Source organism: Gymnogyps californianus, chromosome 8 (genome assembly GCF_018139145.2).
Source record: "Gymnogyps californianus isolate 813 chromosome 8, ASM1813914v2, whole genome shotgun sequence".
Taxonomy (NCBI): domain Eukaryota; kingdom Metazoa; phylum Chordata; class Aves; order Accipitriformes; family Cathartidae; genus Gymnogyps; species Gymnogyps californianus.
Window position 1 is genome coordinate 22,978,681 of NC_059478.1, and position 17,878 is coordinate 22,996,558.

At 36.1% G+C, this 17,878-nt stretch overlaps 1 protein-coding gene across 3 annotated transcripts in view; it reads left to right on the forward strand.

The window, feature by feature from the left end:
* Nucleotides 1-17,878, forward strand: part of USP33 (ubiquitin specific peptidase 33) — a 44,060-nt gene that overhangs the window by 18,547 nt on the left and 7,635 nt on the right. For 2 of the 3 annotated variants that reach the window (XM_050900594.1, XM_050900592.1), the window contains exons 10-21: nucleotides 736-814; nucleotides 3,603-4,023; nucleotides 4,438-4,578; nucleotides 7,382-7,494; nucleotides 8,832-9,004; nucleotides 9,116-9,210; nucleotides 9,797-9,830; nucleotides 10,654-10,699; nucleotides 11,422-11,602; nucleotides 12,874-13,000; nucleotides 14,928-15,097; nucleotides 16,493-16,574. In XM_050900594.1, coding sequence (XP_050756551.1) covers nucleotides 736-814; nucleotides 3,603-4,023; nucleotides 4,438-4,578; nucleotides 7,382-7,494; nucleotides 8,832-9,004; nucleotides 9,116-9,210; nucleotides 9,797-9,830; nucleotides 10,654-10,699; nucleotides 11,422-11,602; nucleotides 12,874-13,000; nucleotides 14,928-15,097; nucleotides 16,493-16,574 — 1,662 coding nt within the window. The remainder of the gene's footprint in view (nucleotides 1-735; nucleotides 815-3,602; nucleotides 4,024-4,437; nucleotides 4,579-7,381; nucleotides 7,495-8,831; nucleotides 9,005-9,115; nucleotides 9,211-9,796; nucleotides 9,831-10,653; nucleotides 10,700-11,421; nucleotides 11,603-12,873; nucleotides 13,001-14,927; nucleotides 15,098-16,492; nucleotides 16,575-17,878) is intronic. The other variant, XM_050900593.1, reaches the window with a different exon arrangement.

A 17,878-nucleotide genomic window follows, 5' to 3' on the forward strand; every position in this document is an offset into this window, starting at 1 on the left:
ATTTTGGTGATGAAATGATTATAAATAAACTCCAGAGTCATGAAGGATGCATTAATCTGTCCTAGGTTTCTAACTTTTATTTTGTGTGTATCACAGAATTACTTTTATAAATTAAGGAAGGAAAGACTAACTTGCAGGATTTAAACACTCCTTATAATCTGTTCTTTTCCATATCTACCAAAGACAGGACAAATAATTGATGTAAACTGTAGTAAGGAAGATCTGACAAGAAATAGATGATAAACACTATACAAAGTAGCATTAAGCTTTTAGAAATAAGTTTATATCTGCTAGAAATACATCTAAAATGTTTAACTACTTTATCCTCTCTGTGTCCTTCATTCTGTATCAATGTTTTATCAATTTCTGTTATTTCCTTATACGGAATTTCTGTTATCTCTGTCTAAGAAAATACTTCAAAATATAAGTATGAAGGTAAAGAAACAGTAATTGTGCGTAGTGCCAAGAGTATTTGTCATCTGTGTCTCTGACAAGAAATGTGGCATAAAAGGCCTGATACAGTTTCTATTTCTGTTGGATGACAGATTTAAAAAAAATTGTATGGTTAATAATTCAATAGCGATATTATATTTGGTTAAGATTAATATTATTGGTTTTAGACATGTTATAGTTCAGTTGCAGGTAAAATTATGATCCCAGTAAAGATACAAAATTCCACTTAAACGCTTGCTTTTTTAATGTGTATTTATATATTTAAGACTTTTTTTTCTTTAGGCCTGGTTCTGTTGTTCCTACTGGTTTATTTCAAGGAATTAAAACTGTTAATCCAATGTTTCGAGGCTACTCTCAACAGGTAAAACTTTCTGATGTCTTTTAAATCTGCCTAAGTCATAAAGTTGTCTCTTATTTTTAAATCTAATGCTTAAGATACCATGCTTCCTCTATTTGTTTAAAGCAAATGCAACATAAACTTTAGTTTATACGTTTCAAATGTAGATCATCTGAAACAGAACCATCAACAGTTAAGTCAGGTTTTATGTTTGTTTATATCAAATTCTTGAAAGGCCTTCAACTTCTGAGAATAATTCCTTTTCCCTTTTTTCAGAAAAATTAAAATAATACATATCTAAAACTTTTCCTTTGTGTAAAATAATACTGCTAATACTTGAGCAGTCCCAGAAAACAAAATAAAGTTGTTCAAAAATAAAAAAAAATATAATACATTTTTTTTATATTCATCTACAACTTAAGTTTTTTAAAAAAATTAAATACACAGTATCCAGTTTTCATTTAGTATCTTTGGGAAAAAAACCCACCGCTATGTGTTTCGTAAGCAGTATTGTGGGAGCCGTAAGTTGGTAACTTGTTAAATAGACATGGATTATTATGTAGTAAAGGCATTCTTCAGTTGATCCTTGTTGTGGTTTAACCCCAGTCAGCAACTCAGCACCACGCAGCCGTTTCCCCCTCCCCCTCCCAGTGGGGTGAGGAGGAGGAGGAAAGGAAAGGAAAAAAAGTAAAACTCGTGGTTTGAGATAAGAACAGTTCAATAACTAAAGTAAAATATAATACTAACAATAGTAATAATGAAATATAATAATAATAGTAATGAAAAGGAATATAACAAAAAAAGGAGGGGGGGGGGAGGAGAAAAAAAAACCCAGTGATGCACAATGCAGTTGCTCGCCACCCGCTGACCGATGCCCAGTTAGTTTCCCGAGCCGCGATCCACGCCTCCCGGCCAACTCCCCCCTGTTTATATACTGGGCATGACGTTCCATGGTATGGAATACCCCTTTGGCTAGTTTGGGTCAGCTGCCCCGGCTCTGCTCCCTCCCAGCTTCTTGCACACCTGCTTGCTGGCAGAGCATGGGAAACTGGAAAGTCCTTGCTTAAGATAAGCGCTACTTAGCAACAACTAAAACATCAGCGTGTTATCAACATCATTCTCACTAAATCCAAAACACAGCACTGTACCAGCTACTAAAAAGGAAGTTAACTCTGTCCCAGCCGAAACCAGGACAATCCTTCATACAGTATCTTGCTGCATTCATACAGTTTGCAGTACTTTATTAAAAGCTTTTGGGCTAGAGGAAAAATTTAAACCCTGTAATTAGAAAAGCTTACTAATATCTTCCAGGAATCTGCTGTTATTCAAAGGAATTTTGCTGTTTCAGTTAGCATGTTTCATATTTGTGGAGAGAAGGATTAGAACATGTTTTGATGTTCAAATGCTGCATGTAGCTGTAAAGTAAATGTTTAAATAGTAATCTCAATGTTTTTTAATTTACTCATGAGTCTCTTAAGAGCCACATGAATTTCTGGAAAAGTAGAAAATCAATCTTGATAACCAAAAAGAAACTGTATGGAAACTTGGTTCTCGCAGCTTTGAACGCTGATGAGAATGTCTTTTTCCATGCAGAGCAACACTTAATGAGAACCTTTTTAGGTTCTGCCTGGATCACACTTGGGTTGTATGTTTAGTAGGTTTCATGGCAGCAATTAAAACAAAGCAGGTCTTTCATGACCAATGCTCTCCTATTGCCCAGCCTCACAAGCTGGGCAGCCAATTGGGCAGCCATGTCCAGTCTTCAGGGAGAAAAAGGAATTCTTCTGCTCAATGAAGAATGTTTACCAGTTAATCTGTGTCTCAAGGTTTGAGTTGTCTTTTTTCTTTTTTTTTTTTTTTTTTTTTTTGGTGAAAGGATTACCAGCAAATAGGCATATTAGATTTTTTTCATTACCCGAAACTCAAATTTCATAGTTGTAGTTTTTAAGAAAAAGAATGTTTTCTAGTCAGCAGTTTTGAGCTTAAGTAATTGCTATGATGGATGGGAATGTTGAGCAGCAAAAATTATTATTATGAACAACCGAAATATGGAAAGGAAAACAGAAGAAAATAGAAGCAGTAATAGTTGTCAAGAAGAGGCTATTGTTTGCTCCCATGCTTGGTTTATTAGATATTCTCTATTGCCAGGAACCAAGCTTCTGCGTGGATTGTTGAAATTTGGTGGCTTTTAAGATATTTCCAAACACGGATTAGGCTTATAGTAATACTTGAAAGCTCTTTCTGGAAACACTGATAGTTGAGGACTTGTCCAGGCTTGAGAAGAAGAATTAAAATCTTGTTGACAGTATGATGCAATTGGAAAGACGGGCTAAGTACATCGTAATACTTTTTAATAAAGTGCTTCCATGCACAGTGAAAGTAAGGCTCTGGTTGCTTTGCTGAAGATGCCACATAAGGTTTTAAAAAACTGTCCCTAAAACATTCCATTACCAGCAAAGCTGGAGTCTGACCACACTGTTGGTGGTTGCTTGAGTTACATTTATCATTTGTGTAAGCTATGGCAGTATTTTTGTTGAAGTTGTTGAAATAAGCTTTTTGGGAATTGAAGTGTTTTGGAGGAAACTTGTATGATAAGATTACTTGTGACATGCAAGAAATGGATGCAGGAAACAAATATGTGGTCTGGAAATGAAATTTCTTTTGAACATTAGACCTGGGACAGAGGAATTTACCTTATTCTTTAACAGCCAGCTGTAACTTTCGTTTTAGTTACCTGTATCTTTTCCTGATACAACTTTAATATCTTCCAAATATAATGGAATAATATTGTAAAACTTGTTTAAAATCCTAGGATGCACAAGAATTTTTGCGTTGTCTAATGGATTTGCTTCATGAAGAACTTAAAGAACCAGTTGTAGAACTGGAAGATGCTCAGCCTATGAGTGTTGAAGAGAGTATGGAAGAAGACAAGAGCCAGTCAGATGTAGGCTTTCAGCCCTGTGAATCCTGTGGTACCTGTGATAAAACAGAAAATGATGCTATTTTCAAACCTGTCTTAGAGGATCCTGCAGAGACAACCATGTTAATTCAGGATGATGATAACAACTCAATCACATCCAAAGATTGGCAGAAAGAAAAAACATTAAGCAACAAGCTTAAACGAGCGAATTCTATGGAAGACTTGGAAAAAGACACAAACACTGCTTCAGAGACCACTGAATTTTTAAATAATCAAGGAACTGTCAAAGTACAGATACACAGCAGATTCTCAGGTAATACATTACTAATGTGCAATTGAAATAGCCAAATTCTTAGCCAGAATATCTGTGAGTGGAAATGAGTTGTAGAATACAGTAGAGACGTATAGGTCAAATAGGGTAGGTGGATTTACTTGTAAACAGTGCACCTTCTTAATTTATTTTTCCAGTTTAGGTGTTCTGAATTCAATTTCAATTCTCTTGAAAAGCTAAAGATTTGAACTGGGTAAGGTTTCAGATAACCCAGAAGAGCGGCGTTTTTTGGTTTTGTTCTTAACTTAAAAGGTACGGGAATTGAAATGGTGCTTCATTCCTAAACGTCTAGTGACCTGACAGTGTGGTTAAACAAATTACATGACCATTGTGTCTGTTCATTCTGCAGTAAATTTTTGGGTAGAATTTGTGAAATAATGCAAATATTAATTGCAGAGTACATCAGTGATGTCCACATGAATGATATATCTGCAGCCCAAATGCCACCATCAAATGAAGGGATGAACACACGCTTATCAAACAGTCCTCCAAAATCATTCTCATCGTGCTCTTCACTGGCACCAGTCCACAAAAAAGGTATAGGCCCTTTATTTTCTCCCTCCTGGTACTGAATTGCTCTGTATTACAGTATTTGTTTGTTGTTTCTTGTGTCTTGCGTAGCAATGCAGTATTGTTCTTAGGGGGTTTTTATCCCCTATCCCTAGTGGGGAGAGGGAGCATTATGTAAGCTGGATATATGATAAGACTCCCTTTACTTCTGTAAAATTCTGATTCTTTTGAAGCATGAATAGTATTTGCCTCTGCTTTGGGAGGATGGAATAATATTTTTAGACAACTTTCTCAATTACACTAGTTTGGAGAGAGGGGAAGCGTGTGAGAAGTTAGAAAGGTGATGCTTTTCAGAGAACAAGCACATTGGTTCTTCAGCAGAAGTTCAGTAAGTCAACATTTTAGTCCATTAAGTCAACATTTTAGTCTCTTTAAGGAGCCACATGTACCTATACTGTAGATAGACTTGTAAATGCTAGCTGCTTTCTGGTTGTTACTGTCTCTGCAGTGTAGAGTATTTCTTTTGGCACTTTCCACAGTAGGATGCATTTATCAGCGTCCAGAATGTTTAGACTTTTACTGCCTTTAGATACAAGACAGTGCAGCTTTAGGGCACAGAGAACAATATATAATTTTTTTTTTCCCTTATTTGTCTAACAGTAGACTATTTTAATAAAAGCTCGTCTTTTGGAACATGCTTTTAAGGCTAGCATTAAACCAAACCAAAACAAAAAACTCCCACAACTTTAATATTGTGATCCTCTTTCATTCAACAGGCTGTCCCGGATAAGTTCTGAAAATGTTCATGTTATCCTTTTAATGCATTAGCATTGATGTTGAATGACAATGATTTAATGGACTTAAATAATTGACCTCCTTGGTTCATTTGTTCAGCAGTTTTGACACTGCATCTGTATTACTGTCTCCAGTTTTGGCTTCACCATTACATGAGGGTTTTAGACAAACTGAAGTGAGTCTATCAGAAGAGGGACTAGGTGGCTGGAGCCTGTCATGTACAAGGAGAGACTGAGAGAGCTGGGTTTGTTCAGCCTGGAGTAGGAAAGGCTAAAGGGGAACTGTTGCTGCCATCAGCATTATGGGTGGTTATAGAGAAGGCAGAGCCAGACTTTTCTTGAAGCCATGCAGCAAATAGAAATGGAAGCAAGTTGCAGAAAGGAAAATTTCTATTAGATGGAAGGAAAAAAATCTTTCCAATGAGTGGTTGAATACTGGAACAGAGGCAGGAGCCCAGAGGTACCCAGAGGTTCTTGGAGATGGATATTCCAAAGTTCAGCTAGAACTGCTTTGAACAGAGACTGTACCAGATGATATCCAAAGGTCTCTTCCAATCTAGACTACTGATTTTTGTCACTTCCCAACAATTGAACTTTTGGTCATCTTTATTGAGTATTGAGGGAACAGATAATGTATGCAGTAGAACTGACTAGGGGAGTAGTGTGGCAGCCATTTGCAAGCTCACAAGTTGTTGTTTTTCTAATTCTCCATAATGCTAGGGGAATTCCCTAGTGTGCTAGGACTTGTGTCTGGGGGCTAATACCTAATTACAGCACACCTATTCCTTTCTCTTCCATTTCACCGTTGCTGAAAGCACATGGTGTATGTTGGGTGCGACAATTCTAAGATGCCCCTGCTTGTCAGCATCTTCCATTTCTTCCTGCTGTTTGTTAGTGTGGATAAGTACAGCACATCCTCCACATCACTGATAAATAAAGACTTTAGAACCATCTTAAAGCAGTTTAGTGACAAAATAAGTGATTGAAAGGAACCTTAGAGCATTCTGGGCAAAAGGCTCTATGAGGCAGTTTGTGTCCATGGTAAATAAAATATATCTGATACATTGTAAAAAAGAGGATTTTTCAGATTACTTCTAGCAGCCATTCTTTCTGCTGGAGATACTTTTGAATTCAGACTTTTTTATTATTTTAGACATCTTTCTAGGTATGAGATGATACAGAGACAATATATAATACTGCTGGACAGTAAAGAGACATGAGTACTTGCTTACGGGCAAACTTTTTATGTACAAAGGAGCCTTGGGAGATTGTGTTCTATGTGAAAAATTTATTAGAGTAATTCAGTTTCCTTCTCACTGTAATTATTTCCATGTTTCACTGCCTATCATGTTACTGGCTGCCAGCATTTTGACAGAGTTCGCCTTTGACTCCTACAAGACTTTTGAGTGGTCTCTCGGGTAATACACTGACTCCAGAAGAGGTTTTGTGGTCTTCCTTTTAGCTTACCATTCTGGTAATCTATAGAGCCCAAGAGACTGCTCTGGTGTGTTTACCTAATTAGTAGTGGATTGGGTGGGGAGCACGTGTTATTGGAGCTGCTGTTAGGCTGGACTCTAGTAGTACATTTAGTCTACTTCAACCCCCTGTCATCAGTGTTGTGATACAATAAGCTTATGTATGAGCTCTTCAGCCCAACACGGTTAAAACTTCCTGGAAAGATGTGATCAAATTAAATGTCAGATAAAATGTGCCTTTAAGTTTATACTTTGGGGGATTCCTGCCAAGATGAATCTCGTAGCAGTAGGCTGTAGATTTCAAGACTGGCAGTTTGAGTTTTACTTAAACAGAGGCAAAATTTTCTGGTGTTTGTCCCCCGTAAACTGCTTGAGGAACCTACATGAATTGCCTGGTACTAGCAGTAATCTGGTTGTGTAATTTCTAAAAAATATTTAGTAAATAGAAAACAGGGCTTGGCATCCTAAATATGTGTGATCTCATATTATGCAAAGTTGAAGGAAATCAGAATCCACTGTATCTTGATTTACTTTCAGCATTTTATTTTTGTCATTTTATAGTTTCAACTGTATCATCACCAAAAAGGAAGAAGCGAAAAAAGTACAGGAGTGTTATCTCTGATATATTTGATGGGACTATAATAAGCTCAGTACAGTGCTTGACTTGTGATCGGGTGAGTAAGGAGGGGAAGTTCTAGCTTTTAATACAGTTTTTTCCCCCCAATACAAACTTACGGCTTTACAAATACAGTCATTCTCTGGTAACTTTATTCTTTTGTGGCAGATTTCCTCAGAAGCTTAGGTTGTTTCATACTTGTTTACTCAAATAGTAATAGCAGCTACTACCAGCACTTTGTGTTTAGACTAGCTTACATTCATTGAGCTGGATATTTACTCAGAGCTGAAAAATAACATTTTGAGAATTGGTTTACAGCAAGGATGGAGAAAGAGGCTTGCTCTTCAACTTCATTTAGGTATGATTAGTTTTTAGTGATGTTCTGAATATCCTAATGCATACCTGCGACTGTTGTAAGTTCTCAGGTACATAACGTTACAAAGAAAAGTAAAAGATGGTAGTCTAATCATACTGCTATAACAGTCTTATCAGGTAGATTGAGGCTAAGAAAATTCATGTCTTTCAAAAAATCCAAGTAAAGCCACTTACTTTTACAGGTGATATGAATCATTAAATACTTTCTGAAGTTGTCCTCTACTGCAAGATGTGGTGCAACATAGGAACAGTTGATTTTTTTTCTGTACTGTTTGCTCATAAAATTACTTGGAACAGCACACATGATCATTTAAAAAAGACAATTGTCTAAATATGTTTAGTGGACCACTTCAGTTTCACAGCAATAGTATTAAATACTGGATATCCAAATCTTTGCATTGGGGACAAGTTTCTCAATATAAGATTTAAACCTAACCATGCAGTTGCATGCCCTTACTGCTTCCCTTGTTTTAGATCTAAGAATACTGAGACCTCAGGGAAATTTGGTGAGCAAGTTCAAAAAACAAATAAAAATTTTTAAAGTTTGCTTGGTGTTTTACTCTGTGACTATGTGATCACTAAATCCAGCATGGGAGAAAGAAAATGCACAGCTGGGTCTCTTTTGCAGCAGGTCCAGTTACATCAGGTCAAGATAATATCAGAGTAAAATACTGTCAAAACAATGGGCTGAAGCTTTCTGAAACTAGCTTGTGTAACAGGAGCCTGAGGCAAAAATCATAGTGCTTTGTATGACTAGTAGGAAGACAAATAATTAATAATGACTTAAAAAAAAATGTCAGTGATAACAATGTGCAAGTTCACTCTAAAATGTTATTTTTTTTCTTCCTCTTTTTTAGAAAATGAATTCTTACATCTCCTTATTTATAATTAATTTGCTACCGAGTGGAATTTTTCAACTAGACAGTGACTTAGTAGTTACTGGTGAACTTTACAGAATTCAATTTAATTGCTGTTTCTCTTCAAGCTTAACTATTTTGTTTCATTTGTTTTCTTCTTTAGCTGTCTGTAACCCTGGAGACCTTTCAGGATCTGTCCTTGCCTATTCCAGGTAAGGAAGATCTTGCTAAACTGCATTCTGCAAGTCATCAGACATCTCTAGTCAAGGCAGGGTCATGTGGAGAAGCATATGCCCCCCAGGGATGGATAGCTTTTTTTATGGAATATTTCAAAAGGTAAATAATATTTACCTTGTTTCATTTATTTATCTATTTTGAAATTCCAGTTTCTGCTCTTCTGGCAGAACATTTGTTGGTTTTCTTTCTTTTCTGTCAATGATGTTTCAGGTTTGTTGTCTCATGTGTTCCTAGCTGGTTTTGGGGTCCAGTTGTAACCTTACAAGATTGTCTTGCTGCCTTTTTCGCCAGAGATGAGCTCAAGGGTAAGAGGTTAATTACAAGAGCATATTTCTTCTGGGTTTTTTTCCTCCTATCACAATAAGATGATGAATATCTTCTTAGCTTCATGCAACTGAGCAAAGGCCACCTGTTAGACTGTAATACAGTCATTCCTTGCTCTTAGCGGATCATTCATTTCAAAAAGGTAGGCTTCTCACTCAGCCAAATATTTGAGGCAAGAAATGCCCATGAAAGCTGCTTTAGAAATGTCAAGTAAATCTGAATTTGGTTTAATGAAATGGTATCAACTGAAGGTTCATAAAAATTTCAAAGCCCACTATATTAATACTCATTCTCATAACCTTAATTTGGACTTAGTAAGTTATTTCCCTTTTAAATTATATAGCATTGTCTCTTCAGATTATGCTGTACTGCTTCATAGTTGAAAGCATAAAACCTAAGAACCTTTCTATTTAGTTGCTATGTCAACACTCTTACGAGTGTTAAATATTGAATGCAACCTAAAGATAAATTCCCTTGAAACTTTTATGTATCAAATATATACGCTTGAAGGATAACTATTTGGATTTAGAGAATAATGGCTGTTTTTCTTCTCCCTGATATTTGCAGGTGATAACATGTACAGCTGTGGAAGGTGTAAAAAGTAAGCTGGCTTTTACCTTTGTTTGTTTTAACTTGTCTTAATTTGAGTGCTTTAATGCTTCTGTTAGTCAAGAGGCATTTATTTCTGTTGGATATGTTGCAGTACTATTAATCTTTTAATACTACCTTGTGTTCTGGCTGTCAGAAATTTAGTATTACAAAGGTGCAGGAGTCAGGAAGCACTGACTCACTGTACCATATTGCAAACCAAATGTGCTTAATTCTTCTTCATGTTCCTTACAATTTTAGACCTCTCTAAATTGTTTTTGATTGACAAAATAAAAGCTTTTAGCCCTCTATATTACTAGCAGGTTTTCATTGATATGCAGTATGTCACTTCAGTGTGTTAAAAATAAATAAATACTATGGCTTTAAATACTAAAGAACCAAGAAACAGAAGTGGTCTGAAGACTGCTTGAAGCCCTTTATGGAAAAGGAGTGTTATTTCTTGCTATATAACTGGTGATCTGCTGTAGGTAATTTCTTAAAAATAAACTTAGTTTGTTTCTTTTTTCTCTTTTGCTGAACAATCAGCTTTCATGAAGCTTAAAGTTCTTTCCTTTATGCTAAGAGAAACTGTTAGCTAGATGGAACTTGATTATCTGTACTTGCTGCTTTGAATTTTTCAGCAGTACAGATTGTCTTTTCTTCTGAAGCATCATTGTTTGTATCATTTTGGCTACTCCGTGTCTAGTCTACATTCCAGAAATATTTTGGGTTTACTAATGTTCAGCTTAGATTTTTGCTGATCTAGCACAATAAAATAGAACATTTTCAGAACTAAGGATTGGTTGTTTTGTTTTGGTTTTTTTTCCTTTGCTTAGGTTAAGAAATGGAGTGAAATTCTGCAAAGTGCAAAAATTTCCTGAGGTACTGTTCCTACATGCACTTTAAAGCACTTTTTCTGCATGATTAGGAATGTGGTAAGACTAATGAGTTGCATGGAGTAAATTGTGTTTATAATGTTATATGATGAAAGCATATCTTCATATTGGCATTTGCTTTACTAATGTGAGCAACGTTTGATTGTTCACCCTGTAAGAAAGTGAACCTTGTACATGAAAAATAGAAAAATGGGGTTTTTCTATGTTGTTACTGTCAGCCTGCAGAACTTATACTGTAGATTATAGAAAAGATTTCCAGTCTGGCTGTGGTATTTAATTCTATGAGTAATGCTTGTAACTTTACGTTTTAAAAGTAATCCAATCTTACACTTCAAAACATGAGTTGATGGCTGCAGTAATCAGGAAGAATTAATGTCCCTCATGACAAGATTGTGCAATAGGTGCTTTGAGGAAGAGAAAAGGTATGTTGTTCATTGCTGCATCAGTGTTATAACTGTTCAGGACTTTTTTAATACTGTCAGTAAGATAAGTCTTCGATAATTACAAATTCATTTCTAACTCCTTGAGCCTCAATTGATTTAAAAAAATATCTGTGGAACATGGAGCTTGTGATAGTTGCCTCAGGCCATAAAGAAAAGTGATCCTTTGGGGAGGATAAAAGGAAAAGATGGCATGCACAGTGTAGTTACTAAATATCAAATAGTAGCATGTATAGTTCTTGAGTGAATCTGTCGATCCTTCTTACAGATATTGTGCATTCATCTTAAAAGATTTAGACATGAACTTATGTTTTCCACAAAAATTGGGACCCATGTGTCCTTTCCCTTGGAAGGCCTTGATCTTCAGCCTTTCCTTGCAAAGGACAGTCCAGCTCAAATAGTGACTTATGATCTCCTGTCTGTCATCTGCCATCATGGAACTGCCAGCAGTAAGTATGAGGTTGATTGTTTTGTCTTTGCAGTTGATATTCACATCAGCACTTCTGTGTAAGGATGATATCCATGTACTGAAGGGTAAATGAGATGCTAATTATAATGTGAAAGATAAATGCTGTGATTTTTACCTTGAACTATAAGATGGCTTGCTTGCTCTTAAAGAGTTGACACATCTTTGAAATTGTATAGCGTACCTAAATAAAATTGTAAGTGGAAAAAATTAACAGATCCTGGAATATTAAGTAAAAAACCTATATCCACTATTGAAAGGGAACAGTATAAATGTACAAATAATATTACATGCCAGCAGATGACCAATTGATCAGCTGTTCTACACAGCTGCTGTTTGTCTAAAGTTTTGATGCTTTGTATGCCTTACTTTTTTGGAAAGAGTTCATAAAGCACCACAAAGATGCCAGTAACTTTTTTGAAAGATGTTCTCTTGGATGACCACTGCCAATTAATCCCCAAACAGGCAGTAACTGCTATTTATGGGTAGTGATGGGTAGCTGAATAAATGTCTTATTGCTACATGTGAAGCTCGTTTCTGCCTAGGTGCTTTCAGTATTTATAAGATTTGGAAAATAAGAGAAAGAAAAGTTTGAAGCCAGAAACTTCATAGATTTTTATAGAAGTTACCCACCCCTTTATACTCCTCAAACTTGAGGTATCTATTGTTTAGATGAAGTTGTTTCCATTTTTTCTGGATGCTTTTTCATCTTCCATTTAGTGCTTGCTGAATGATGCTTCTCATAATCAGTTTAGTAGATATTTGATTATTTAATTATTGGTAGTTGAATATGTATGTAGTAATAATTTAAAATGTATTATGAATAGTCTTCAAAACACAGTTAAGTATGGTCTTGATATCATGTAGCCGTTACATATCTATGCTAATTTCTGTTATAAAGCATACAAAGATTTGAAAAGAGTTCATTGTGGAAACTGATTAGGGTAAATTGTTCAGACAGTCTTACTCTGATTTGAATATCATGGTTCAGGAGTGCATTAGACGACAAGCTGCTTGAAGAGTTCAAGAATATGCTGAAAGCAGTGTCCAACTTTCCACTAGCTGATAGAAATTCAGGAAAAAAAGCTGGTCCTGAGTTTGAGAGAAGTTAATATCCAGGTCGTGTCTGCTAATGATTTAATGTTTGTCCCATTTAAGACTTGCTTTTTTTGGACTTACTTCTTTTTCATGTATTGCAGAGTAAAATGGGCAGCTCTGGACACTTTTTAATAACTCTTGCTTCTAACACTCTAGGTGGGCATTATATAGCTTATTGTCGCAACAATTTAAATAATTTGTGGTATGAATTCGATGACCAGAGTGTTACAGAAGTATCAGAATCCACAGTGCAAAATGCAGAAGCCTATGTTCTCTTCTACAGGTAAGAAATTAGAAGTACAATCGTACACATACAAGTCAGGTATGTAAATAACTTTTTAAATTATTTATTCAGTTATGTCCTTAACACTTGTTCTGTCACTGCTAAAACATGTATGGAACTTAAAATGAAAGTTAAATCTGCATAAATAAAACCTAGTAAGATGACTAGAAAGAGAACTTTAAGCAACTGTTAGAACTAGCGGCCAATTACCTCATTTTCAATTAAAGGAAAGGAATTCTGCACAAGAGGAGGTTTTGCACACGGACTCCTGACTGTTAGAGCTCTAAAGGGAATTGTGGAAAGTCTTTAGCAGATGGGATGTGGAACAACAGAGGTTTTACTGTGTTGTAATTTAATTTCAGGGAATTTATAGGCTGGTCTTTTCTTGAAAGTTGAAATGAAAGACAAGAAGTCATGTTATTATCATCTTCAGTCTAAGGAATTTTTGTACTTGAAATAATAAAAGCAACTTAACTCAATTTTCAAATTCTAAATTTCTGGTACTAAGATCAAATTTCCACTAAACGTTGACTGCAAAATAGATTGTGTCAGAGTTGCACAAGAAATGAGATGTTTTCTGAGAATGTTTTAGCTTTCATTAGGAGCACTCGTACCTGCCACTGTCTGAGCTAAGCTTGTGAGTCTGACTCAGTAGGTCTTTTAAAACGAATGTGGAAGTCACGCTGTATTGCGAAGAAAGAACACTGTACCTGATTGTGGGCAAACATATTAAAATAAAAAATAAAAGAATAGCATTCATAAAATTTGGTTTTAAAAGAGAATATACCCACAAAACACTGCCACGCACACAAAACAGATGTTCTTTCAGCACGTTTTAGAAAGCTTAGTGGAGATATGTATGCATTTTTAAATTACAGCTGGAAAGTGAACTTACCTACTTGAATTTCATTTTCAGACTTTTAAGGTTTTTGTTAAATAATTTTGATCTGAATTTAAACAGGTAATGTGTTTTAACTGGGTTCATAGCATTTGTTTTTTACTACTCTTTCAGTCTTGTTTTGCTATACTATAAATAGCCTTGTTGCTGTAGCCATTAGGTCTACCTGAAGCTTTTCTATCAGCTCTTTGAATCAACTTTGACTCCGTAAATTAGCTGAGGTGGCCCAGCTTTTGTGTGATGCTGAGGCAAGTTTTGGAGGATGGAATGAATGGTTCAAACCTGCTTTTGGAGAAGAGAGAGTCTATTCAATCTAAAAACAGGAGAGCAGAGATACTTCCAGTTGGACAGCAGCAACAGCCTCAATGAGAAAAGTAGGGGGATACAGGGAAAGTAGGGGAATTACCCAATCTACTTACTGTTCAACCTTACTTCTGAAGGTAAGGAACATCTGCCCAAGGAGTACAGCTTGCAAAGCTTTAGCTCAAAAGATGCATAGAGGAAGTGGGCAGATTGGCAGAGCCTTATCTCCTCCTGTGGTAGTAATCACCTCTGCAGTATAGTCTGCTGTCTCTGCAGTCCAACTATTTGCTTTCTCAGGCTGGTAGGTTGAATAGGAACTCTCAGGGGTCTTTGAGTTGCTGAACTAAGCAGGCAAAAGTTTTCTTGTAAGCATGATAACACCTGTGCCATGGCTTGTTAGAATGAAGGACAAGCATAGGTTTAACAGAGCAGGTGGTCTTTGCTGCCCTTCCCGCTCTGTACTAACTGTACTGACTCCTGTGACACATGGTTCTGTAACGTGACAGTCCAGGTTCCTGCCACACATTTAGATGGTGGCTCTGGCTGTGCATAAAAGGTGAAAGTTTTTTCACATGCTAAGTCAACTACTTCATGCTAGTGGAACTTTGAAGTGTAGACATGGCCCAGGTAATTTATTTGAAAGTAGAGTTTTCTTTTCACAAAGTAAATTACCTGCACTGTACACAAGGATATATATTTGTTTAATGATTTCTGTTTCGGTAATAGAAAGAGCAGTGAAGAAGCACAGAGGGAGAGACGGAGGATATCAGGTCTACTGAATATGATGGAACCAAGTCTTCTGCAGTTCTATGTTTCCAGACAGTGGTTAAATAAATTCAAGACTTTTGCAGAGCCAGGACCAATTTCAAATAATGACTTTCTCTGTATGCATGGAGGTGAGACTGTAACTGAGTATCATTTAAAAAGAACTTGTCTGTCGACTTGTAGCTATATAGGGATGTACATTTGTTTTAATTAAAGGAGTTTGAATATAGGAAGTTCATATTATAACTTCTATAACTTCTTAGGTAAATTAGAACTATAACTTCTAAGTAAATTATTTCTCTCATTTTAGTAGCTGACTAGTTGGAAATGATACTGTGTGAAGTTCACCTAATTTTTTTTCCTTTCTCTGCACATTTGATTTTGTTTATAAGCTTTCTTGGTTCTTAAAGAGGAACAATTTGGCTTATCTGCTTGCTTCCTAAACATGTATATTTCCATTTTTAAAAATCCTGTCACTTTATCATCATCCTTAATACTTTGTTCTGCCAATCTAAATCTTTTTCTCAGCTTCGTGCTAGAAGCAACAAGAAGGTTTGAAAGCTGCGGCACAAGAAATTGGTCTGATGCAGAGTATCCAGTGCATAGCAGTGTGAAAATAGAGCAGTAATTTTGTATATTTTGTATAGGAGCATAAAAATTTTACTTTGTGCTAAATGTTAATAAAAATGAGAGAATTTCATTAAGCAAAACGTATTTTGGGAAATACCCATATTTAAGTGCTAACATTCCAAGAAATCATTACTATGTGGTGTTTGTATACCTATTTTCTGATAAAAAATGCAGGTGTATTAGATTAGCAATTAGAGGTGCTGCCCCTGTTGCTGAATCAAACTTTTAACATAGGAATATTGCGCCCCTGTAGCAATTTGCAGAGTGTGTACATGTAAGCCCTTGTGGCTGTGGCTCTCCTTTTGCAGGGTTACAGCAGATGACTCTTGTTGTACGAGTGCCCGAACTACTAGATTTTCCCTATTCAAAAGAATTCCTGCATAGCACATTGCTGCTTACCGTGTGCTTCAACTCAACACTTCGAATTCTGCAAGCCCCTCTATTTCTGCCTCTCTCAGAATTGCGCTACTTTCAAGCATTCCTGTTGTTTGAAGTAATTCAAAAAGGTCTACAGCAAATAAGTGAATTTTGAATAGACAGCTTGCTAATGCGTTTACATGCATAAAAAATATTTAATCGCTCTTTAACATTTTAATTGTATACCTTAAGAAGCATTTTGCAATCAGTATCTAAAAAGGATTCTAGCCCTTTAATTTTAATCTTTCATGTAGTTTGCTTCTGCTTTTTATAAACTTTTAAGCCTCATAAAAGACTAATATTAGAGTGGTCTCTTTAAATACAGCAATGGGTTATACTGTGGTAAAACTTGTTTCACATGATTTTTCTGAATTCATTGAAAGGTTGTATTATTTTTTAGAGACCTCTAACATAGTCTCTCCCCCCCCCCCAATAAAATCCGCAAGTCTCTTTTTTTTTTCTTTTTGTTGCTTCTGCAGGCGTTCCTCCACACAAAGCTAACTTCATAGAGGACCTAGTTGTAATGCTACCTCAAAATATATGGGATAATCTGTATAGCAGGTAAGTTTTGTACTGTAACTGGAAAAAATCCGGTGATACCGTTTGAGAGCAAATATGTGCCAAGCAGCAACATCAGACTTTAGAATTAGTGGCTCAGAAAAATACATATATACTCTAGGCACAAAGAGAAGTGAAGGGATTGCAAACGGCTGATTTATATAATTCGCTTGTGCAAAGTAATGCTAAAAGCCTACATAAAGTAGTGTGTTACTGGGATAATACTAGAGTATTAAACCAATGAACATGTATGGTATGTACAAAATGACACAAAGTAGGTCAGCAAAAGTATGCTTTGTAAGAGGTATTTTGAAAGAGCTCTCTGTATCAGCTTCCTGTTCTCTTGTTGGCTGGAGACAGCTTTTCTTTTATGTTGGCTTTGAATCCATAGCCTCAGCTGCCAGTACTGCTTCAAAATAACTTATATCTAAGCGTTCCATACTACTCCCACTTTTTAATGTAGGTCAGCCTTAAGTGCTTGCTTATAAAGGAGGGATTCTTACAAGATGTGTCTCCTTTTAAAGTAACAAAAAGCTGCAGAAGAGCTTTGCTGATGACCTTAAGGACTCTATTGCACTTGCATTAAATATTTTTAGCTGTTAATTTCGTGCCACCTAAGCACTATAGCTAAAGGGTTGGGGTTTTGTTTGTTTTAAAGTTTCAATGAACACAAGTGAAAAATAGAAACAATACTATTTCCAGCTTATTTCCACTTTCCTAGATGTACTGAATTTTTCTTCTAACCGACAAAGGCATTATCCATTTTCTGTATGCAGAAGTATTTGTCACATCTACAGAAAAATGTTTTTAAACTTCTTATTAATTTCCCTTCTCTATAAACTTTTTTAACAAGATGTCAAACTTCAGTCATTTGATAGAAAGGTAGAAGTCCCAGAGATGATAGGGTCCTCCAGACTTTGAGAGTAATCTACTAGGTAGAAAAGAGGTATGAATTGTTATTGCTAAACATTTGTCTGTTCTGGCTGGCTACCTGACTGGCGCATGCACCCTTCAACACAGAGTAGCTCTGAAGCAACCATGTTTTGCTTTTTGTCTTGCTGTTATCTGGGAATTATGGGAGAGTACCATGGCTGCAGTGGGTGAGAATTTAGGGTGAGGAAGCCAAATATGGTGGAAGCTGACTTTTACTGAGAATAGTATTAAGGAAAAGGAGATATTAATCTAGGATGCCAATTGCCAGTCCGTGTCCCAAACATATTTATTTTGCTGCTCACGTGGCACTACTCCCAATTCCAAACACTTTGGGGTCAGAGTTGCTTCGAGATACTATGGTATAATCCATACTT